The 22,719-nt window shown below is 52.5% G+C and overlaps 1 protein-coding gene across 1 annotated transcript in view; it reads left to right on the forward strand.

The window, feature by feature from the left end:
• UROC1 (urocanate hydratase 1) overlaps nucleotides 1–21,922 on the forward strand; it is a 40,282-nt gene extending 18,360 nt beyond the window's left edge. The window contains exons 10-20 of the mRNA XM_032842831.1: nucleotides 959–1,021; nucleotides 1,328–1,507; nucleotides 1,825–1,922; nucleotides 2,678–2,750; nucleotides 4,405–4,526; nucleotides 6,155–6,225; nucleotides 9,311–9,409; nucleotides 11,674–11,773; nucleotides 14,719–14,800; nucleotides 20,843–20,942; nucleotides 21,769–21,922. Of these exons, the coding sequence (XP_032698722.1) occupies nucleotides 959–1,021; nucleotides 1,328–1,507; nucleotides 1,825–1,922; nucleotides 2,678–2,750; nucleotides 4,405–4,526; nucleotides 6,155–6,225; nucleotides 9,311–9,409; nucleotides 11,674–11,773; nucleotides 14,719–14,800; nucleotides 20,843–20,942; nucleotides 21,769–21,909 (1,129 nt within the window). The 3' untranslated portion in view covers nucleotides 21,910–21,922. The remainder of the gene's footprint in view (nucleotides 1–958; nucleotides 1,022–1,327; nucleotides 1,508–1,824; nucleotides 1,923–2,677; nucleotides 2,751–4,404; nucleotides 4,527–6,154; nucleotides 6,226–9,310; nucleotides 9,410–11,673; nucleotides 11,774–14,718; nucleotides 14,801–20,842; nucleotides 20,943–21,768) is intronic.
• Nucleotides 21,923–22,719: the final 797 nt, after the last annotated feature.

Here is a 22,719-nt window from a genome sequence, read left to right on the forward strand (position 1 = left end):
GCAGTGTGTAGTCAACCTGCACCTTTGAGTGGGCGCCCAAGCTCCCCACGTACTGTTGCTTTCTGACACCTCTCCTACCTGTGGGGCTTCATGTATTAAATCTTCTGTGTTTTTCTGCTATTAAATATGCTGCCTTTTTTTTTTCTCCTTTTATTTCTCCCAATAACGTTTGGAGTCATTTTTTTAAAAAAGATTTTATTTATTTATTTGAGACAGAGAGAGAGTGAGCATGAGGGATGGGGAAGGGGAGAGGGAGAAGTAGACTCCCCGCTGAGCACGGAGCCCAAAGTGGGGCTCGATCCCAAGACCCTGAGATCTCAAACTAAGTTGAAGGCAGACGCTCAGTCAACTGAGCCACCCAGATACCGGTCTTTTTTTTTTTTTTTTTTTTTACAATTTATTTATTTTAGAGACAGAGAGAGAGTGTGAACACATGCAAGCGCGGTGGGGATGGGCAGAGGGAAGGAATCTCAAGCAGACTCCCCACTGAGCATGGAACCCGAGGCAGGGCCCCTCTGTGGGGTTCAGTCTCATGTTCCTGAGATCATGACCTGAGCCAAAATCCAGAGTCAGACACTTAACAGACTGAGTCACCCAGGCGCCCCTGGAATCCCCTTTAGTGATGCCTGCAATTTTAGGATCACCTTGCATGAGTTCTAGAATGATCCCCAACAGAGCGCTAACAGCAACAGCCCTGATTCTGTGAATCCCCTGGAGAAGGCTTGTCACTGTTGTCATCTCCGTTCTCTCGTCTGGAGCATTCAAGTCTGCTGTTACAGTTCCGGGTCCTCAGAAGACACGCCTCAGAGGTCGCTGTACCTCGGGCTGGATGCTGACACACACAGTGCTTTCTGTGACTTCCAGGCTCTTCGGTGTTCTCGCCAGCTTGGTGTTGGTGGTGGTGGGCATCTGCGGGCAGGTGTGATAGGCCATCTGCTCTGCTCTTGTGCCCTTCTAGGGAAGCAAGGAAAAGGAAGGAGGTGCTCAGTCTTGGTTACCATGGCAATGTGGTGGATCTTTGGTGAGTGGGGGATGGGAGTTGGCAGCCTGGGGGACCCTGGGTGAACCTCCCCCCTCCAGACAGGGTACTGATGGTGGCCATGTGCTCCCCGGACACAAAGCTTCTAAAATGTACTCAGCTTAAGCTCTGCTCCCAGTTTTCAAGGCCCAGATCCTGGCCTGAGCTCATAGCAGACTTCCTGCAGATGTACCTTTGAGAGAGGAGGGCAATCTCCTCCCAGCAGGCCTGTGAACTCTGGCCCCAGGGCATGCTTACCCCTGCCCTGGGCAGATGCCTCCCACATTGATTGCCCCTTGTTTTCCCCAGGGAGCGCCTGGTCCACGAATTGGACACAACAGGGGAGCTCTTGGTGGACCTGGGATCAGACCAGACTTCCTGCCACAACCCATTCAATGGTGGTTACTACCCTGTGCAGCTGGGCTTCGCGGAGGCCCAGAGCCTCATGGCCTCTGACCCTGCTGCATTCAAGGGCCTGGTCCAGGAAAGGTGATGAGGTCCCAGGGCTACTCCGGGTGTGTGTGGTGGGGGGAGAGGGGTGCACACAGCTGGCAGGAGCTTTTGGACTGGTTGACTTTGGCCTCTGCCTGGTTCTCCAGGGGCCAACTGTGTGGCCTTAGGCAAGAACTTTAACCTCTCTGAATCTGTTTCCTCCTTTCTCTGATGGGAAGGAAATAGCTGAGCTGGCTGAGCCCCGTGGGGTGCGGTGGAGGGGTGACGGGTGAGGAACAGAGAGCCTGCTCTCGCGACTTCTCGGGGGGTGGGGTGGGGGACAGGGCTGACTGTGAACCACTGGGCTCTTGCAGCCTGAGGAGGCAAGTCTCAGCCATCAACAGACTGGCCAAGGAGAACTTCTTCTTTTGGGACTATGGCAATGCCTTCCTCTTGGAGGCCCAAAGAGCAGGTGAGACACAACGAAGGCAAGGTGAGGGGGCCCCCAGTCTCCGCAGGCTGGGAGGGGCCAAGACCCTGGCACTGGGCACTCTCCCTTCTCACCGGCCAGGAATGGACCTGGAAGGTGCCCGGGGGAAGAGGGGCACGGCATGCAGCTTTCACTGTGCCCTTGCCCTGAACCTTCTGGGAGCTGGTCCCACCAGGTCCTTGGCCTATGGGCCTCAGTTTTTCCATTTGTCTTAAGAACATCTGGTGCCACAAAGAGTTGGTAGGATGCTTGGATATAAGCTCTGGTGGGGGGGAAATATAGCTTAACTTTTCTGAGAAGGAAATTATTTTTTAAAAATGTAAATTCAATTTATTAACATACAGTGTATTATTAGTGTCAGAGGTAGAGGTGATTGATTCATCAGTCTTATATAATACCTCGTGCTTGTCCCATCATGTGCCCTCCCTAATGTCTGTGGGAAACTTTTCTGTAGTACAGGTGGCTCATGCTGGAAGGTAAAGTTTAGATGATACAAAACTACACAGAGGAAGGTGGCCCTCCCAGCCCTGTCCCTGTACCAGGTCCCCTCCTGGAGTTCGAAAGTTCTGGTGGGCCTTTGGGGGCACCGAAGGACCTGGCACGTGAGGGCAATGTGGACATGCCCCTGCCCAGCCCCACAGCAAGGGCAGGAGAGTGGCATGAGTCCTTGCCTCGGGGCGGTGTGGCCCAGCCCTCAGACCCTCCCGCTGATTCTGTTCGGCTGGCTCTGCCCACAGGAGCTGATGTGGAGAAGAAAGGTGCCAGCAAGACGGAATTCCGCTACCCCTCGTATGTCCAGCACATCATGGGGTAAGTGATGGGGTCACTTCCAGCCTCTAGGTCCTAGACACTCAGGTTGGGAAAGTCCTCAGGTAGGGAGAAACAGGAGATAACCCGAGGGAGATCTGGCTGAGTGGGGAGGCCTCAGGGTCAAACCCAGCAACACAGGGACAGGGGATGGGAGGCCTCAGGATGCTTCTGGAAGGTTCACCAGCCCATTTGCATACAAGATGGGACCAGAGAGGGAGGGAGGGAAGAAAGGCGATGGTCTCCTTCTCAGGTTCACTGTGGGTGAGGAAGCAGAGGCTCAGGGGGCCACACTGCCAAGCTACATACAGCGGGGGGCTGTCCAGAGAGGAAGGTGGGCTCAGGGGACAGGTAAGGCCAGGAGCCTAGAGCCCACGTAGGAAGGTCAGTTTGCCTAAGGAAAACCTGGTCAAGCCCCCCATTTAATGTTGCTCCCAACTACTTCGATTTAGCTCATTGATTTTCAGGTTGTCTTTGTAAGAACACTATAAAGGAATTTCTGCCTGTTTGTATCCCAGCTCCCTGCTCCTACAGCAAGAAATGATGCAGCTCTAAGAGGAGGGACAGAGAACCAGAGGGAGGGGAAACACTGAGGGGAGAGGGGTAACACTGAGGGCAGAGGGGCTGATGGGGAGGGGGGAATGATGTAGGAAAGATGTTAGGGTTGGAAGCCAATAGCCAAGAAATATTTCTAGACATCTTTGGTGCAAAAAGGTGGTTTTCTTAAAGCATGGGGACAGGACCCATGGGCAGAAAGTGCTGCATTGGTGTCATGAAGAGTGGCACATTATTTACTTTCAAGTTGGGTGGGGGTTAGGGGATAGCAAAAGCCTCTAAGGAATTCTGGAAGCAAGGTTTCCAGGACCTTGAGGAGGCTAACTGTTGTTGGGAAAAGATAATTTATTACTGTCTAATAAAACCTTAGTCGTGAGACCCTTCAGATGTATATCAGTGGCCCATATGCCTGGGGGGTGATTGCCAACATGTATCTTAGGGGATAGAGATAAAGGAAATTTCCAAAGGAATTTTTATATGTTAAAGTAGACTTACCGGATCCTTGGGGGATGAGTAGTTGGGCTAGGATTGTCTTTTGCCCTTAGTCAAGTATTAACATGGAGGCAGTTCAGTCCCTAGAAGAATGTAACTCTGCCTGTTTCAAGGACTTATCAATGGGCTGTAGGCGTGAGGAAATTTAACCATTTTCCTTCTGCCTTTGTTTCCCACATCAGGGGGGGCTGAGGGGGGAGGGGATCGAGGGGAGGAGAGAGGCTGAGAGGGAGGTGGGAAGGGAGACTGAAGGGAACTGGGGAAGGGAGGTGAGAGGGAGGAGGGAACAGGGGAGAGAGGCTGACGGGGCGGGGCGGCGGGGGGAGGGAGGGTGGTGGCTGAGGGGGAGAGGGGACCTGAAGGCTTCTAAACTTGCTGTCCAGTTAGTGGTTCAGGGGCTTCCAGCAACAATTCTGGACACTGGATAACTTCACTATGTGTGCCCACATCCACGCCCCGACACATCCCCCAGCCAGCATACAACCTTCACCCCCTCTCAGTTCTGGAGCACCTGCAGGCCATGCCTCCTGGTTCACGGCGGCCCCGCCCTCATCAGTGGGGGCAGCCAGGCTGGGGGGTCCCGAGGCTAGGAGGCATTTTGTCTTTGCAGGGACATATTCTCCCTGGGATTTGGGCCTTTCCGCTGGGTGTGCACGTCAGGGGACCCCCAGGACCTGGCAGTCACAGATGAGCTGGCCACGTGCGTGCTGGAGAAGGCCATCGCTGATGGAGGTGAGGCTGTAGGACGGGCGACGCTAACAGGCATGTGGCCCAGCAGCGGCTCCAGGGCAGCCCACCCCCTTGACGCGGCCCCCTTCTCCGCTCACCCCCAGCCTGCCGCCCCGCCCCGCAGGCGCGAGCGCAGGGGGCCTCGGGGTCGGGCCTGTGCACGGTGCTCCTGGTTCTTGCACCTTTCTGCTGTGCCCGCTCTGCTTTCCCCGCGTCGGAGCTCCTGCGCCCGCCCGCGGCTTCTCCGATACACAGCGCGGCCCTGCCTTCCCGCGCGGATGGTAGTGGTTGACCCTCCACGGACGACCGGCCCCCGCCCCTGGTTTAACCTCAGCCCCTTTATGTGTAGTGGATTTGACGTGTTGCTTATCACGTGGAGAGGAGGAGACAAGAATTTTAGGAAACTTCCTCAGCCGTCCTAGCTCCTACCCCCACTTCTCCACAGCTTTTCTGAAGGTCCCGAGCACCTTCTCGCCAGTTGTGTGTGTGGGTCCTTCAGCCTCGGCGGCTCCTTTTCAGTTCCCAGGCACCGTTCCAGGCTCAGGGGATTGGGGCCAGCCCGGGTTACCCGGATGCAGGGTGGGCGTGCACCTGTGTGGGAGGAGCCGGGCGGGGCCGGGGCGGGGCGGGGAGGGTCGGGGAGGAGGCGTCGCTGGGGAGGAGGAAGAGGAGTGCCGGGAAGGCCTCCTGGGAAAGGGGAGGGAAGCCCTAGTGCGCTCTTAGATATCCGGCCGGACACCTCCAGGTGCTCGGGGAGCAGGCTGGCTGGTGGGTGTTCACCAAAACGCTCTCCCGGAGGAAGCCCTGAGCTGGTGCACCTCCTGGCCGCCGCGGTGTAAATACTCTGGTTTCCAGCGAGGCTGCACATGGAGCGGCAGCCAGCTCTCCCCCAGACACGTAACCTCAAGAGCACAGAACCTGGTAAAAGGTAGTGAAGTAATTTGGCAGTGATGACTTGTGAGCATCGCCTTCATTTTTAATAAAAAATTTTTAAAAGTGTGAGTTTTTAAAAAAAAAAAAGTCCCGAGGAACACAGCTACCCTCTGACTCCAGCTCGCCCTCCACACTTTACCCTACTGGCCTGTCTTACTGAGATAGGCCTAGCTTTGTTCTACCTCAGGGCCTTTGCATTTGCTGTTCCCTCTGCCTAGAGCACTGTTTCCTCAGATCTTTGTGTAGCTAGTTCCTTCTTAGCATTTAGGAGGTAGCTTGACCATTACCTCTGCAAAGACGCCTTTGGTCCCCGACACCCTCCCACCCACCGCAGTGAGTACCTCACCACACTTTTATTTCCTCCCTGGCATGCAGCAGTCTCTGTTCCCAGTGCCTGGCACAGCACCTGGCCTACGCTGAGGACTCAATAAATGTTTGCTGAGGGAATGAATGTATTAGGCAGGGGGTCGCACACGTCTCTGTGCTAATCCACGTGACTGTTGGCATTACTGATTCCAGAATTCAGACGGCCTGCTGGGGTACTGAGGATGGGAGCTTCCTGACCCCGTGTCTGGGCTCCATGATGCTTGTAGGACAGATGTCTGCTGTGCTGAGCACTTGCCAGAGGGAGGGCCCATGCCTGAGCCCCCCAGAACAGGGACCCCTGGGGCCTGTGACACCCTGCTTTCTCCCTGCAGTGAACCCGGCTGTGAAGCTGCAGTATATGGACAACATCCGCTGGATCCGGGAGGCCGCCAAGCACCGGCTGGTGAGGGCTTGGCCTGGCGGGAAGCAGGGGTGGGCCTCTGGACTGCCCTCCCAGAGGTGGGGGGCTGGTATATATGAGCCCCAAGATGGTGCCAACATACCCTGTGAGACTGCTTAGGTGGTAGCGTCCTCGGCCTCATAGGAGGCAGCAGCAGCGGCCTCATCCAGCAGACCTCTGAACAAAGAAGCCTGGTGCCTTTCAAAATGGTGCCCTGGGGCCCTGGGGCAGTGACCAGGGTCAGTTAGGTCATTGCTCACCCAGTTACTCCACATGTAGCTCTCTTGAGTCAGGCCTCCTGGCTTTTCCTCTGTGTGACCTGGGGTGAGTGGCTCAGTCTCTCTGAGCTTCCCGTCTCAGCTGTGCATTGAGATGCCAGTGACCGTGTGCATGCCCCAGCTGTGGTGGTGCACATACTTGGAGCAGGCCCTCTGGGACAGTCTGTACACGAGGCATGGCTGGGCCCAGGGCTGAGCAGAGAGGCATACCGCTGCCTCGTGTCTGCTTACATGCACGTGAACACGGATCAAGGTGATGCTGGGTGGGGACTGCTTTATACAGACTGGTCAGAGAGGTGTCTGCGAGTATGGAGTACACAATAAGTATGGAGAACATAGTAAGTATGGAGCTGAGTTGTGAGTTTGGGTCTGAAGGCTGGGAGTTTGGGGGATGGGGGAGCTGCCCTGTGACAGTCAGGGAGGCACAGGACCAGCAGAAGCACAGGCCCTGAGGCAGCAGCAGGTCTAGTGTACTGGGGACAAATGAAACATGAGCATCTGGCTCACACGCCTTTGGCCACAGACCTCGATGGCCAGACTCTGCCTGGTGGACACACGTCCAGACTAGTGTGTTCCTGGCCTGGAGGTCCTAGGGCCAGAGGGGGACTCCCTTGAGCACTGTCCCTGCGTCCTGGGCTCCTGGGGCCCAACACTACCCACCCAGACTCCTCCTTGGCCAATGGTTGGCATGCGTGTTTCAGCCACAACCCCCTTGTCAACAGTGGTCTCTGTGACTGCTCAGAATCTGAGACAACCACCCCACTGTTGGACTTGAGAATCTGGGCTGTGGGGAGGTTGGAGCAGAAGCAGAAATGTGCAGGGCCAGTCTGGAGGTGGCCTGGAGAAGACAAGGACCTGGCCTTGAGGGAAGGGCTCCCACAGAGCAAGAAGGGGCTGAGGGGAGGTTGGGAGGTCAGGGCCATGGGGAATGGCCCTCTGGATGCCGCTATAAGGGTGATAGAGAAGCAAGATTGTCTCTTCTTTGTTTGAGTTGAAGTTTTCTGGAAGTTGTGTTCTCCATACTTATTTCACATTGCTCTTTGCCTCAGGGAAAGATGGTGATCACAGAAGGCCATCCTTTTTTTAAATATTTTAATTGAGTTTCTTTTAAGGTATACTCTTGATGAAGCTGGCAATCCTATGCCCATTCCTTCTTGATTTTCTTTTTCTGGATCCAAGACATCTGAAAATCTCTGCAGTGCTGATTTCTAGTATAGTCCTTCCCCCAGGGCTCTGAGGCAGCTGGCAGGAGTCTAGTAAGGCCGTTAGCAAGCCACATGCAAGGGAGAAGTGGCTCAGCTCACTGTGCTGGCCAGTGCCGCGGCCCATACGGAGCTGTTTTCCAGCTCAGGGTCAGGGCTGCGGCTCCCTCCGGCACCCACTACCGAACCTTCCATCCCATTCCAGGACGACTGGCTAGGCAGCTGAGGGAAACACCGACATCCTCTTTGGAGAATCCAGGGTTTCCCAGTCTCAGCACAACTGATGTTTGGGCCAAATCATTTTTTTTTTCAGTTGTGGCAATATATACATTACCATAAAGTTTTCCATTTTAACCATTTTTAAGGTGCAACTCAGTGGCTTTGTGTACCTTACATTGCGTGCAACTATCACCACCATCTGTTTTCAGACTTCTTCATCTTCCCAAGCTGAAACTCCACCCCCATTCAACACGACCCCCCGTTCCCCTCCACCAGCCCCTGGCAGCCACAGCCACCACCCTACTTTCAGTCTCTGTGTATTTGACTGCTCTAGGGACCTCATGTGAGTGGGATCCTGCAGGACTGGTCCTTGTGGGACTGGCTTCTTTCACTCAACATGATGTGCTCAAGGTTCATCCACACTGCAGTGTGTGTCAGAATTCCCTTCCTTTTCAAGGCTGAGTAATATTCCATTGTCTGCACAGAGTGTATCTATTTTGCTTGTGCATTCATCATCAATGGACACCTGGCGTGCTTCCACATTTTAGCTGTTGTGAATAATGCTGCTGTGAACAAGAACTACCGCCAGCTGCCTCAAATATCAGTTCGAGTGCCTGGGGGCTGGACAAGTCTCCGTTGGGGCAGGGGGTCATGTTGTAGGATGGTTAGCAGCACCCCTCCCATGCCCATGCCAACAGCACCCAAATGTGTCTCCAGGCTTTGCCCCTGCTTGAGAACCACTGTTCATTTTCACTTGCTGCCACTTCCGTTTCATGGGAGCGACCTGTCTCACCCTCCAGAGGGGCTGCTCCCAGTGTTTCAGTCCACAGGCCCCTGGCCATGCTGCTTACGGCTCAGGTGGTCGTGGGCAGGTGGCTCAGCCTCTGTGCCCCAGTTTTTTCATCTGTAAAGTGGAGCTGAGGATGAGGATCCCAGCACCTTCCTCACAAACGCACCAGTGAGTGACAGTGTGCAGAGAAATTGCGGCTGTGCTGGGCACAATCTGAAATTGCCTTAGGTGGTGTTCATATTCTTTTTATTGAGAGGACTCAAGCGGGGGTATACTCCTAATAGGTAACACCCCTAGAGATGGGCAGGTCAGGGTTTCAGAGACCCCTCATGGGGTTAAGCCATGAGGTGCTGGATCACAGAGGGACATCTGGGGGCCCCGACTGTGTGTGGACATGCAGAGGGTCAGCGTGGTGGCATGGGGGGACTGGACGTGAGGGCCCGCCTCAGGCCCACAGACTGAAGAGCTATCACACACCCTGGGGTGCTCCACAACCTGCCTCGAGGGCACTATCTGGCTGCTGGTGGACCTGTCACCCAAGTTGCTGCCTGCATATCACTAGGTCACCGAAGTGCCTCTTCTCTACCTTTTCCCCGCAGGTAGTGGGGTCCCAGGCGAGGATCCTGTACTCAGACCAGAAAGGCCGTGTGGCCATCGCTGTGGCCTTCAACCAAGCCATCGCCCGTGGGGAGATCAAGGTGACACATCCTGGGCTGCAGGCTGGAGGCCTCCCCTAGTCTCCTTGCCATCAGCGCCGGCATGGCCCGGAGGCCCCATGGTCTGTGTTTGTGTCAGGCTGGGGGGCAGATAACTGGGGACCAGGAGTGAGGAGGCTTGTCCTCAAAGCCAGCCTCTGATGTGGTTCCTGCTGTGTGACCTTGGGCAAGTTAGCTGCTGTCTCTGAGCCTCAGGTGCCATTTTCTGTTAACCCCAAAGCCTAGGTGTGAGGATCGAGCGATCTCTTTCTTGAATTACCTTTTTTTTTTTTTTAATTATCTTTTTATAAACCATGACAAACTTTCCTAGCTTTCCCCCATTTTCCTCCCAGTCAGCAGCCCACCATGGAGAACATGGAGCTCTGGGGACACCCATTTGGAAGGCTGTTCCACAGAGCTCTTGCTGGTGGCCCTGGGTTTGGGAGTGCCAGTATTAATGATCAGCTGTGAAAGGGAAATCAGACTGATGACTGTGATGCCTGTCCTGGTGGGTGGTTGTGGTGGTGGCAGGGACAACAGCCCTAGCCCATCTCAGGGAGCACTGCCCGAGCTCAGCATGCCTAGGAGGAGGTCTGGGGCCGCTCCACCAGGACCTCTCTCTAGGCACACTCATGTCCAGGCTGTAGTTGGCCGGTTAGCACGGAGAGCAGGGAGTCTTTGTCATTCATTCCACACGCTTGATTGGGCACCTCTTCCGTGCCAGGCTTATTCTAAAGGACTGGGGACCCCATGGCAGAGAACAAATAGACAGTGTCCCGTCCTCATCCACACACTAGGGAAGGGAAACTGATGATGCAGGATAAAGGTGTAAGTTCAGAGGGAACATCAGATGGTGATGAACATGAGAAGAAAGTGAATGGTGGTGATGGGGTGTGGGTAATGGGGTAGAAGTGGCAGGGAGGGCATGAAGAGTTGGGAATGAGCGGTAGCTTTAGACACGGTGGGGATGATGGGGTGCAGGTGAGGGGTGGGAATGAGTGTTGACTTTAGACGGGGTGGTCAGAACAGGTCTTCTGAGTTAACGGCTGTAGAACTGAGAGCTGAATATCTGGAAGGTGCTAGAATCTCTGGGGGTTGGCAGTTCAGAGCAAATGTGAAGAGCAAGCTTGGCCTGTTCAAGGAAAGGAGAAGAGGGCCTCTTAATTCAGAGCAATGAGGAGTTCCCCTTTCAGCAAGATATCTCCTCTTACACATGGAGCCTATGCAATTCTATGACCACTGGGGAGGGCCCTGAAGACCAATGCTCATAGGGCTAGCCATGGTTCCTTTGTGAGACACTCAAGAAAGATCCCAGGTTGGTGCTGGGAAGAGCTTGCTTATTGCAGCTGTGGGCTCCACTGCCTTCCTCCTCCTGAGGACAGCCAAGTGGAAGGTGTAACTGGCTAGCACTCACCTCATGCTTGTGGGCACAGAATGTGCCCCTTTGCCCCAGCCCCTTCACCTCTACCACTTAATTTTTCCAGTTAGTACTTTTTTTGTAATGGAACCACCCTGTGCCTGGCACAAGGGAGCCTGGTTGGCCTGTCCTTAGCCATGGCCCCACTCAGCCATCAGGGCTGCACTGTATTCTGTCATTGGGGTGCAGAGCTGCCCACCTCCTTGCAGCACGTCACAGACTCCCAAGCAGACTGAGATCTTTCGGGAACAGGAAGAATTGCCAACACATGCATTTGAAAAATTGAACCCCCTGTGCTTTCACCATGTGAAAAATCTCTGTCCTCACAGAGAGCGGCAGCACAGAAAGGATCTTGGTGATTTCCTTGTCCAGAAAACCAAGGCCCAGAAAGGAAGCATCCACTCGGCACCCCTGGGCTATCTGTCTGCCCCTATCCTTAGAGCGCAGACTCAGGGGAAAGCCCAGATCTAGTATACTGTGTATGGATTTAAATCCCAACCTGTCCACTCACCAGCTCTATGTCATTGGGCAAGTTTCTTTTCCTCACTGGGCCTCAGTTTTCCTGTCTATAAAACAGGCATGGTAACAGGCATACCTATCTGGTTAGAGTGGTTGAGACTACCCAGTGAGCCAACACGGACATAACATGTGGGTGGCCTGAACGTATAGAAAGCACCCAATCTGTGGAATGAATCTGTTGGTAGTTACAGGAAGCCATCAGAAACATCTATGCTTCCTCTTGTTGAGGAAGGTATATTTCCTGGGGGTGCAATCTGGAGGGCTTCTGGTGTGTGCCAGGCAGCTATGGTAGACACTGTCTGCTGACATCTCATTTCCTTCCCTGCTGCAGGCTCCGGTGGTCCTGAGCCGAGATCATCATGATGTGAGTGGCACGGACAGCCCCTTTAGGGAGACCTCCAACATTTACGATGGCTCTGCCTTCTGTGCAGGTGAGAAAGACAAAAATATTTTTTTAATTGTTTTTATGTTGGATTTGATTTTGTTTAAAAATCAATTGATTCATTTCAGTCAGTCATAATGATGCAAAAAAGGTTCTGGCGTCTGAGAGACTTGGCATAGGGTGACCAGCCCAGCACACAGGGGTTTTTGGGATCTGGGATTTCTGGTTTTAAACTGGGCTAGTGTCAGGCAAAATGGGACAGTTGGATGCTGTAGACTCAGGTGTGTTCCTGACCCTGTCACTTGCTAGGTGGTCCTCAGCAAGACACTCCTAGTCTCCGAACCTCAATTTCCTTATGTGTAAGATGGAAATAACTATAGTACCTACTTCAGAGGTTTTTTGTTTTTAAAGATTTTATTTATTTATTTGACAGAGAGAGATCACAAGTAGGCAGGGAGGCAGGCAGAGAGAGAGGAGGAAGCGGCTCCCCGCTAAGCAGAGAGCCCGATGCGGGGCTCGATCCCAGGACCCTGAGATCATGACCAGAGCCGAAGGCAGAGGCTTAACCCACTGAGCCACCCAGGCGCCCCTACTTCAGAGGTTTGTTGTGAAGAATGAGATGAATTAATACGTGTGCAGCTTTAGGTCGATGTCCTGCAGCTGGCGTTTGGTGAGGTTATCTGCTGCACCTGATGTTACTGTTTCTGCTTCTAAACCTACTACAGTTATAATCACCACAGAGGCTGGTGGGTTCTAGTCCTGGCATAGCTCGTTCATTCCCTGTACTTGGGGGTTCCTTCCATTACGATGGGATCTCAAGGAAAGGAGGTACACACTCAGGAACCCCATCTGTATCACTTTTTTCAAGGAGTTGATATATTTCATGTAAGTTATCAAATTTATAGGTATAGAGTTGTATTCCTATATTTATCTGTCTAATGTCTGTGGGGTCAGTTGTCATGTCTCCTTTGTCATTCTTGATATTGGTCATCTCTGTATTTTTTCTTTCTTCTTGATCAGTCTGGCTGGAAATTTATCAAATTTGTTGATCTTCCCCCCAAAAAGAAGCTTCTGGTTTTGTTCATTTTTTTCTATTTTTTGCTTCCAAATTAATTGATTTCTGCTCTAATCTTTAGTATGTCCTTCCTTCTACTGGCTTTGGGTTCGACTTGCTCTTCTTTCTCTGGCTTCATAAGGCAGAAGCTGAGGTTACTGAATTGAAACTTTTTTTTTTTTCCTAATAGAGGTATTTAATGCTCTAATTTCCTTTTAAACACTGCTTTAGCTGCCTCCTGCCAATTTCTATAAATTTTCATTTTCATTCAGTTCAAGATATTTGTTAATTTCCCGTAAGACTTTCTCTTGGATCCATTGGTTACTTGAAGTATCTTTTTTAATTAATTGAATTTTTTTTTTTAAGAAAGAGAGTGTGTGAGTACAGGGGGAAAAGGACACACACACACAGAGAGAGAGAGAATCTTTAGCAGGCTCCATGTTCAGTGCGGAGCTCGAAACAGGGCTCAATCTCATGACCCTGAGATCATGACCTGAGCTGAAATCAAAAGTAGGAAGCTTCACTGACTGAGCCATCCTGGCACAACTAGAAGCACCTTTTTAAATTTCCAAGTTTTAGGAGATTTTTCAGATACCTTTGTTACCGACTTCAGGTTTAATTCCATTATGCTCTGAGGACTTACTTTATATTTGTTTTGTTCTTCTAAAATTGTTAAGGGTTGTTTGGTGGCCAGAAGATGGTCTATCCTGGTGCACTTGAGAAGAATATATGTTCTGTGTTATTTGGTGGATCCTGCAGATGTCAGTTAGGTCAGGTTGGTTGATAATGCTCTTCTGGTCATCTGTATCCTTATTGATTTTCTGCCTAATTATTCTGTAAATTACACAGAGAGAGGGTGGTGAAGTCTCCACCGGTGTTTGCGGATTTGTCTGTTTCTCCTTTAGGGTCTTCAGCATCTTTGCTCCAAGTATTTGAAACCTATGCTGTTAGGTGCACACTCGTTTCAGTGTCTGATGTCTTCTTGGAGAACTGACATCTTTATTATTGTGTCATGTTTCTCTTTGTCCCGAATAATATTCCTTGCTCTGAAATTCTCTGATATTAATATAGTTTATATTCATACCTGTGGCCACTGTAACAAGGTACCACAAACTTAACGGCTTAAAACAACACAGATGTGTTCTCTCACAGTTCTGAAGGCTGGAAGTCTGAAATCAGATCTGGTGAGCTAAAGCCAAGATGTGGCTGGGCCGGGACATCTAAGGAGGTCCTAGAGGACAATGTTTCCCGGCCTTTATTAGGTTTTAGGGGTGCGCTTCTTGCATTTCACAACCCAGTATAGGGAGGAGACTGTTCTTAGGATTCCTCCTGATCTTCTCTGGGAACACCCAGCTGGGTTTTGGGAAGAAGAGCCTGCTAGGACACGCACATCTTCTTATATCTGTGTCCCAGAGGCCTCAAGGTTTCAGGCAAGCTCATGCTTGTCCTTTAGCAATTTGTTAGACACACGTGTAAGGTGACCAGATTCTCTGTGCAAGGGCCTCTCTCTCCCCAGATTGAAATGAGTTGGTTGCCTGGTACCTCAGTTCTCTGATGGGGTCAAGGACAATCACTAATTTGTAGTCACTTATTTTTTGTTGTTTTTATTTCGTTTTAAGGGTGGGAGTGACTCTATTGGCTCTCTGCATCTATGGGCTAAAATCAGTACCACCATCCCTTTAATTCTTTTGTTCTTTCTGCTTCTGGAGCACTTTATCTGGCCTTCAGCGCTGGAGGGCGTAACTGTACAGGCTAACAGTGGGTACTTGGGCACTTGTCAGTGCTCCAGCTTTGTGTGGCTCTGCAAACATACATTGTGGCTATTTCTAGAGTCTGTCCTTCAGGCCCCACTCAGCCCATTGTCGCCCAGGTCAGAGCCTGGCCTGGCCTCTAGCCCTCGGCATTCAGGGAATAACGGGGCGTGGCCTCTGTTTCTGCAGACATGGCTGTGCAGAACTTCGTGGGAGATGCCTTTCGCGGTGCCACATGGGTCGCTCTTCACAATGGCGGGGGTGTCGGCTGGTAAGGTTTTTGGAGAACTGGGTGCTATGGGTGTGGGCTGGTATCGAGGTCTCAGGAGTTCCCTCAAGGGTCCTGGGCCCTGCCTCCCCTAAGCTCCCTCTGCTAAGGCCTTTACTGTGATGTGTTCCTCATGTGAGCTGGAAATCACAGGACATAGCCGAGTAACTCTACCTTTCAGGGTCTTACCTGTCACATTGGACACAAAGGCTGTAAGAACCGTCCCTACCCTTATCCTGTCCATTTTCCCTTTGCTTTCCCAGATGTTTTCTCAGGAATTCTCAGTGCTGTCCTAGCCCAGGCCTTCTTCACTGATGTGTGTCCTGGGCAGCTGGGCTGGGAGGCGGGAGACCTGGATTCTGGGCTCCTGGGTCCCTGGCTCACAGCTCTGCCCAGCCAGGCCTGTTTCCAGTCTGTGTCATGAGGAAATTGGGGTTAGTAGGTGGGTCTTATTCCAGCTGACAGTGGCAATTCCATCATAAAGAGGTGTGCTGTTATTCTGCACTCCTAGTTCTAACATGTGGGGTTTTCCCACACCACCAGGCAATTCTTTGATGCCCAAATGGGTGTCCACCATTCGACTCAATTCTGACACTGCTCAGAGACAGTACCAGATCCCACAGGGTCAGGGCTCAATCCCACAAGGATGCCACCACCAGATGCCGATCACAAGTCTGGGTTGTCACCTGTGCATCTGACCGGTATGCTGCAAATCAGAGGTTCCCACAGTAACCTCCCTGGGTCCCATTAATGTGCTTGAGCAGCTCATAGAACTCAGGAAACCGGTATATTCACTAGATTACCAGTTTATTACAGAGAATATCAACGGGTACAAGTGAAGAGCCAGCTGAAGAGATACAGAGGGAGAGTTCCCGGAACAAAGGAGCTTCTGTCCTTTTAGAGTTTGGGGCCTAGCACTGTGGCACGTGGGAGTGCTCTGGTTCCCCAATCTAGGACCTCTTCAAACTCATCCTTTTAGGTATTAATGGAGGCTTCATTATTTAGGCATGATTGACTAAATCATTGACCCCAGATTCAACCTCCAGCCCCTCTCCTTTCACTGAAAGTCTGGGGTGTGGGACTGAAAGTTCCAATCCTGTAATGATATGGTTGGTTCTGCTGGAAACTAGCAACCCCCCCTCATTCTTTAAATGCAATCCAAAAGTCACCTCATTCACATAACAAAAGAGACTTTAACCACTCTCAACGCTTACAGAATTCCAAGTTTTAGGAGCTCTGTGCTAGAAATGGGATGAAGACCAAATATATAACTCATTATAAATCACAGTATCACATCCACAAAGAATAATGAATAATATTTATTGTACAAGGATGGTGTGGCAAGCATTTGCTAAACTCTTTGAATCTACTCTCTCACCTAATCGTAGAAGAAAATGCATTTTACAGATGAGGAAACTTAGTGACCTCCAGCTGTCCCAGCTGTCCCCTCTTTCCAGCCTGGGAAGCCGGCAAGTCTGGGCCCTGGCGCCAAGCTGGACTCCTGGCTCTCTGGGCCAGCAGGGGGCGCTGTGGCTTCAGAGAGGAAGGCAGCTCCCAGGACGGCAGGCTCTGAGCAGACCTCTGAGCCTGTTCTGGCCAGAGGAGCGTGGCCTTGCCCTCCGCAGCCAAGTCCCTCAGCCCTGAGCTTCCCAGAGCATTCCCCTGCTCTGGCTTCAAGGCCAGAATTCCGAGCTGTAGCCCAGTCAGGCGGCTCTAATTAATGGAAAATGTGACGGGCGCATGTGTTCTTTCCGATACACAGGCTGGAGAAAACCAGGACAGAGAGTGCCTGGTGGAGGGGTACCTGGTGTTTTGTCACTAGATGCTGAATTGGTGCTGGAGGTGACGAGAATAAGGTTGAGTAACATGCCCAAGGCCACAGAGCTGGTGGTGGAGCCAGGATTCGAATCTAGATCGGTCATCTCCCAGGATCCACCTGTCATTGCCAGCTGAGCCACGGGAGCAAGAGGGATCAGAGCAAAGCTGGCCCAAGAAAGCATCCCGACATGAGGGCTTCGGGGCAGGAGCCCCTGCATGGGGAGTGCCCAAGAGAGGGAATGCTCCCTGCTGATTCCCAAGTTGCTCCCACCCTTTGGCTGCCCCTAGGCTCTGCAGACAGGACTGCACACACCCACAGAACCTAATCTATCAGATGCCCCTGCAAGGCTTACTGCAAAATCAGCAGGAGAAAAAATCTGCACCTCAACCATTCCTGTTCCGGGAGGAAATCACTTTCCCCTCATCAGCTAATTTTTTTTCTTTGTCCTACACAAATCCATTTCTGAGTTATAAGCTTTTTCTGCTATTTCTTAATATGCTTTCAGTATTTATTTATTTGGCAGAGAGAGAGGGAGAGCAAGCTGGAACAGGGGGGAGGGGCAGCGGGAGAGGGAGAGGCAGGCTCCCTGCTGAGCAGGGAACCCAACTTGGGGCTGGATCCCAGGACCCTGAGATCATGGCCTGAGCCGAAGGCAGCCGCTCCACCATCAGAGCCACTCAGGCCCCCCGCTTTCAGTTTTTATATCATCTGCTGTCTTCCTGTTTTGGAGCACTTCTGTTTCCAGGACAGTTCTCCTTAGCTGTGTGTCATCTTCCTCTTTCTCTGCCTCTGTGGAGCCCCTCTTTCTGGTTGCTTGCTTGGAGTCTGTGCTCATGCTGTCTGTCCAGTGGTCCTTGCTGTCTGCTGGTGTTTCGAGAGGTTTCCCACAGCCCAGTGTGTGAACAGGGACCTTTGGACCACGGGCTGCAGAGCAGGAGGAGTCAGCAGTCAGTCTCTGGTTTTAGGCTGGTTGGTCTGCTGGGTAAACACAGGTGTCGTCTCCTGTCCTTATAGGGAGGGTGTGGCCACCAGCCAGTCACTAATCGTCGCTGCCAGCCTATAAAGCAGTTGTGCATCTGGATCCCAGGTGATGTGGCTTCTGCTGGCCTGAGGATCGGTCTGAGGACTTGCAACGTTCTCGCCCTCCGTGTACATAAATCTCCTTGGCCTCCACCCCCAGGGCAGCAGGGTATCTTCGATGTAGAGTTTTGTAGCACAATTGACAGCATGGATTCTGAAGTTGACTTTTCTGCACAAGTTAAGCTTGTTGAACTTCATTTCTCATTGACAAAATGCTCCCAGTAATAGCAATGGCTTTATAAGCTGGTGGTGAAGATTAAATAGTGAATGGCTAACGCTCATAGTATCGTGTGCAACAGGTACAAGGCCTTCTAGACTAACATGCTAGCTCACCTGATCACCACAACAGTCCCCTGTAAGAAAGCTGCTACCTAGGTGGAGAAATAACTTTGCCCGTGTTTCAAAATGAGCTCCGTTTGCAGGAGGCCTGGCCCGAATGCATGTGCTAACCTTACCCTGTGAGCTACCTGTAAGGGGACTAGAGCAGGGCCAGGGAGTGGCATGCCTCCCATAAACCTTAACCTTACCAGGTGTGTGCTGTTTGGGATTGGAGGTAAAACCTGTGGGTGTTTTGAACTTTAGTAGCTATGGTCGCATTTCCCTGTATAAAAGTTCCAGTTTGCGTAACCTCAGCACCCTGGGTGTTACCGCGTGGGATTTGCCAGACTGGTGGGCAAGGAGTGACAAATCCTTGTTTTGATTTGACTTGCTTGCTTCCAGTTTTTGCTTTGGGTTGTGCGATTTTTCTTATGGACTGGTTGTTCTTGTTCTATTTTGGACATAGGATGCTGGTCTTGGGTGCACGTCCCTTGTATTTGAACATCATCTATAGTGTCTGTGCTGGTTGGGTTTTCCGGGAGGCAGAAGCTGAGGTGGAGGTAGAGTGTGTAAAAGGCTTACTGGGAAGACCACCTGAGAAAGGAAGTGGGTGCGAGGGTGCAGGAGCGAGGGTGCCCTCAGTCTCCACGCACACCCGCCAGCCTTGCCGCCTAGCGGTGGTGGGGGGCAGATTCTGGGCCCAAGAAGGCCATCGAAGGACCCACTTAGGGTAGAAATGGGCAGGCCCTCGCCATGTTAGTGCTCTGTCTCTGCCCTGAGAAAGACCCTAAGGAGTTACTGCTGGAGGCTGTGAGCTAACCACGTCCCTCACAGCCAGGCTTTCCAGAAGGCTCACCCATGTAGGCCTCTCTTCAAAGGGAGTTTTATCTTTATCCAGTGACTTCTTATTCTGGCTCTTCATTTTTTTTTTAAAGATTTTATTTATTTTAGAGAGAGAGAGAAAGAGAAAGCATGCGTGTTAGCGGAGAGAAGGGAAAGGGACAGAGTGGATGGGAGAGGGAAAAGGAAAGGAGAGAATTCTGGAATCCCAAGCAGACTCCCCGATCAGCGTGGATGATACAGGGTCTCACAACCCCAAGACCATGACCTGAGCTGGTACTAAGATTCTGGTGCTTAACTGACAAGCCACCCAGGCACCCCAAGGGCCCTTCGTTTTTTAAACATTGCTTTAAAAGACATTCCTTCTCCTTCCCAAGTTAAGAAAATGCATGCTCCTAAACTTTCTTTACTTACTATCTAATTTTGAATTTTTCTTCTTTAGTACACCTGGCACCAGTTTTTATTTGTGTGACATAGGGCTCTACTTCTGTTTTTCTCAATGGGACAGTTAGTTGTCCCAGTTCCATCTATAAGCAGCCTCCCATGCTCTGCGATGGTGGTGCTGCCTTTATGGTCCCATCTTCCCGGGCTCAGTGTGCGTGATGTGTGGGCAAGGTTTGCTGAGGTAGCATGGAGCTGAGCAGCTTTGCTCTCTAGCAGTCTGGGCTACAGGCTCCCAAAACAGAAAATGAAGTTCTCATCTCCAAAAATCCCTCTCTGGTCGAAGGACACACTGAAGTCCTTGTTCGGCCGCACTGGCTGGCATCTGCTTTCCCTTGTGTCACCCAACATCAGTCCCTGATAGATGATGACTGATGGTGACCTTGAATCCACCTGAAGGCTGGTGGGAGATGTGATGGGACCCTGGGGGCAGGCACAGGGCCACCCAACTCTGGGACATGGGCTGAGGGGAGGGCAGGGGCCGCCGCCCGTTCACAGAGGTACTTGACTCTCACATCGGGAGTGGGGAGCACAGCTGGCTCCTGCGGCAGAGGGCTCCTCACCTTCTTGGTGGGAACTGGCTGAAATTGTCAGTAGAGCCCAAATGGGGCAGAGAAGCAGGTAAGGCCTGAAGGATCTGAGACTAGAGAAGCTAGGTGCCTCTTTTGGGTGCAGGAAGGAGGAAGAGCAAATTCTCTGGGAGCAGGGACTGAAAGGCCAGATGCTGTGTTCCCAGGGGTTTGTGTTGGGCAGTAAGGCCTTGGCAGGTGCTGACAAGAGGTGGGGCATTTCCTGTGTTTGTAATGGAAGGGGGTGGGAGGGGTATAGTGATGCTATCAGCAGGAAGGGCAGCCAGGCCTTGTTCATGATGCTAAGGGTGAGGATAGAGATCCAGGGGTGCCAGGAAGGAGAGGATGCCCACAGTCGATGGCACACATGAGGAAAGTCAGACTGCACTGACATGCTTCATTAAGATCCCCACGACACCTACTGCAGAGATGAGTGAACACATGACCGTATCACAATTGCGAGGGGAGGGAGTCCAGAGCCCAGAGAAATCTGGTCGTTAAAAAATAAGAGATATAGAAAATAAAGGAACTTGGTCTTCAGATCAAGTTATCAGGACCCCAAAATGCACCTAAAGCAAGCTGAAAGAGGAGGCAAAGGAAAGGAAGAGCATAAAGAGAAATCAGGTAGAATGACCGTTGAGTTGAGCAGCCCAAGAGCCCCCCAGGGAAGCATGGGATATGGAATGCTCTCAGAACCTCAGAGAAGGAGGTCATGTGGGGAGGTGACATGGTTGAGGGTCCTGAGGGTGGGTGTGGGGTGCACGGAGTAAAGCATGGAGGTGCAGGTGGGGAATGTGCAGCCCAGTGATTCCTGCTTCCCTGAGGCCAGGGAGAGGACACAGGCTCCAGGCTGCAGCAGCCACCCTGCCTCCATGAGCCAAGGCTTCCAAAGGGTTCCCCAAATGTGTGTGTGCTTCCGTCCACTCTAGGCAGGGGCAGGCCTGGAGAGTGGCCTGGGAACCTCTTTGCCTCTTACAGGGGTGAGGTGATCAATGGAGGGTTTGGCCTCGTGCTGGACGGGACCCAGGAGGCTGAGCAGAAGGCCAGGATGATGCTCAGCTGGGATGTCTCCAATGGAGTAAGTCACATCCAGTCCTTTCCCGGGCCTTCTCTGGGGACAGTTCTGTCAGGCCGAGCCTCTCTCACTGCTCTGCTCACTCTGACCTCTGACCTCTCTGGCTGTGCACGTGCCCGTGTGGCCCTGCTGGGCTGGGGGGGGGACGTCCTCCCTCCCCATGACCACATCACAGGCCAAGAGAAGAGGTGGTGAGCACAAGGCGGCCAGGCGGTCATGGGGAGGGTGTGTGCAGGCAGGTATGAGGGGGTATGGGGAGGGGTGTGGGTATGGGTCATGGGGAGGGGCTCAGCGTACAGGGACCCAGGCAGCTGGAGTCAGATGAGGGGGTAGCATGAGAGTGGGGATGGAGGGGCCTCTAGAGGGGCGCTAACCTGTAGAGGGGGTGGTGAGGGCCACGAAGCTGTGAGGGGAAGGATGAGGGGCAGCAAGCATGGTAGCAGGGAGGGTGGGGAAGCCCTAAGGCCTGAGGTGGAGAGAAGGAAACAGACTGGAGAAAGATTCTGGGGCAGAACTGGGATGGATGTGGATTCCCTTAGGGAGGATGGTTCCTGGATACTAGGACATGGGTTAGGCTGGGTAGAAGGTTGGCAGTTTCAGGTCAGGGAGGGGGCTAAATTCATAGTTCAGCCAAGAGAGAGGGGGTTCTGAGCTAGAGGTGGGAATGGGGTAGACGTCCAAGACTGCTGGCCCCACGCACAGCACAGAGGGACCCCGAAGGGGATGAGGGCGGGGATTTGCAGCCCAGCTATGGTATGTCCAGAAGGCCCTGTTGGGAAGCTGGTGTTGGCACCAACGGCTGCTCTCTTCCCCTCATCCCCCACCACAGGTGGCTCGGCGCTGTTGGTCTGGGAACCGGAGGGCCTACGAGATCATCTGCCAGACGATGCAGGACAACAAGGGCTTGGTGGTGACGCTCCCCCATGAGGTGGCAGACGAGTGCGTGCTGCAGCAGGCCCTGCGGCCATGAGGGGGCCTGAGAGCTGGCCTTGCTTCCCTCGCCCCCTTGATTCCTGTCCCCACTCCCACAGCCACAGCCCACCTGTCACTGCACACCTTTGTCTCCCGGGTTAGCAGTTTCCCACACAAACCCTCACTTGGCCTCACGACTCCCTGGAGGGCGTGGCACGGGACCATCCACCATTTACAAATGAGCCAGCTCAGGCCAGAAGAGATGGGAGTGTTTGCCCCTGACCTCTGGGAACCCTGGGAGGGCATGAAAGTCTGGTCCAGAGCTCAATCCTCTAGCTCGCCATAGAGTAGACTCCAGGAACTTTTGGGGGCTGTGCATGCCACAAATACTGGGTATCAACCAAGTCCCTTCAAAACCCCTGCCTCTCCTGCTACCAAGGGGTCAGGGTTTCCTTTGGCCAGGTTTTTATCAGTCATTATGCCTCCTGTCCACCTTCCATCCACGCATCCAGATATCTTTCCACCTGCTGGCCTGTCTAGCTGTCTGTGATGTACTTTTTACCCCTCAATGCCTCCAGCCATGGGCCCAAAGAAACATGGCCAGGCGCTGGGTTCAAGGGCCCATGAAGGAAGACAGGGCAATAAAGGATTAGGAAAGAAAGAAGCCATGTAAGGTGTCATGAGCAGAATGGCCATGGGCTGGTGGGATGGGGGCAGACAGGGTCCTGCCCTAAATGGAAAGCGATATTTTGTGAGAAAAAGGAGAGAGGAGGGGAGCCCCCGACTGCTGGCACAGCATGGAGTGCAAGAAAATGCAGCCCAGGGACACCTGGGTGGCTCAGTGGGTTAAGCCTCTGCCTTCAGCTCA

The sequence above is a fragment of the Lontra canadensis genome, unplaced genomic scaffold, assembly GCF_010015895.1.
Source record: "Lontra canadensis isolate GAN:19392208 unplaced genomic scaffold, GSC_riverotter_1.0 scaffold133, whole genome shotgun sequence".
Classification (NCBI taxonomy): Eukaryota; Metazoa; Chordata; class Mammalia; order Carnivora; family Mustelidae; genus Lontra; species Lontra canadensis.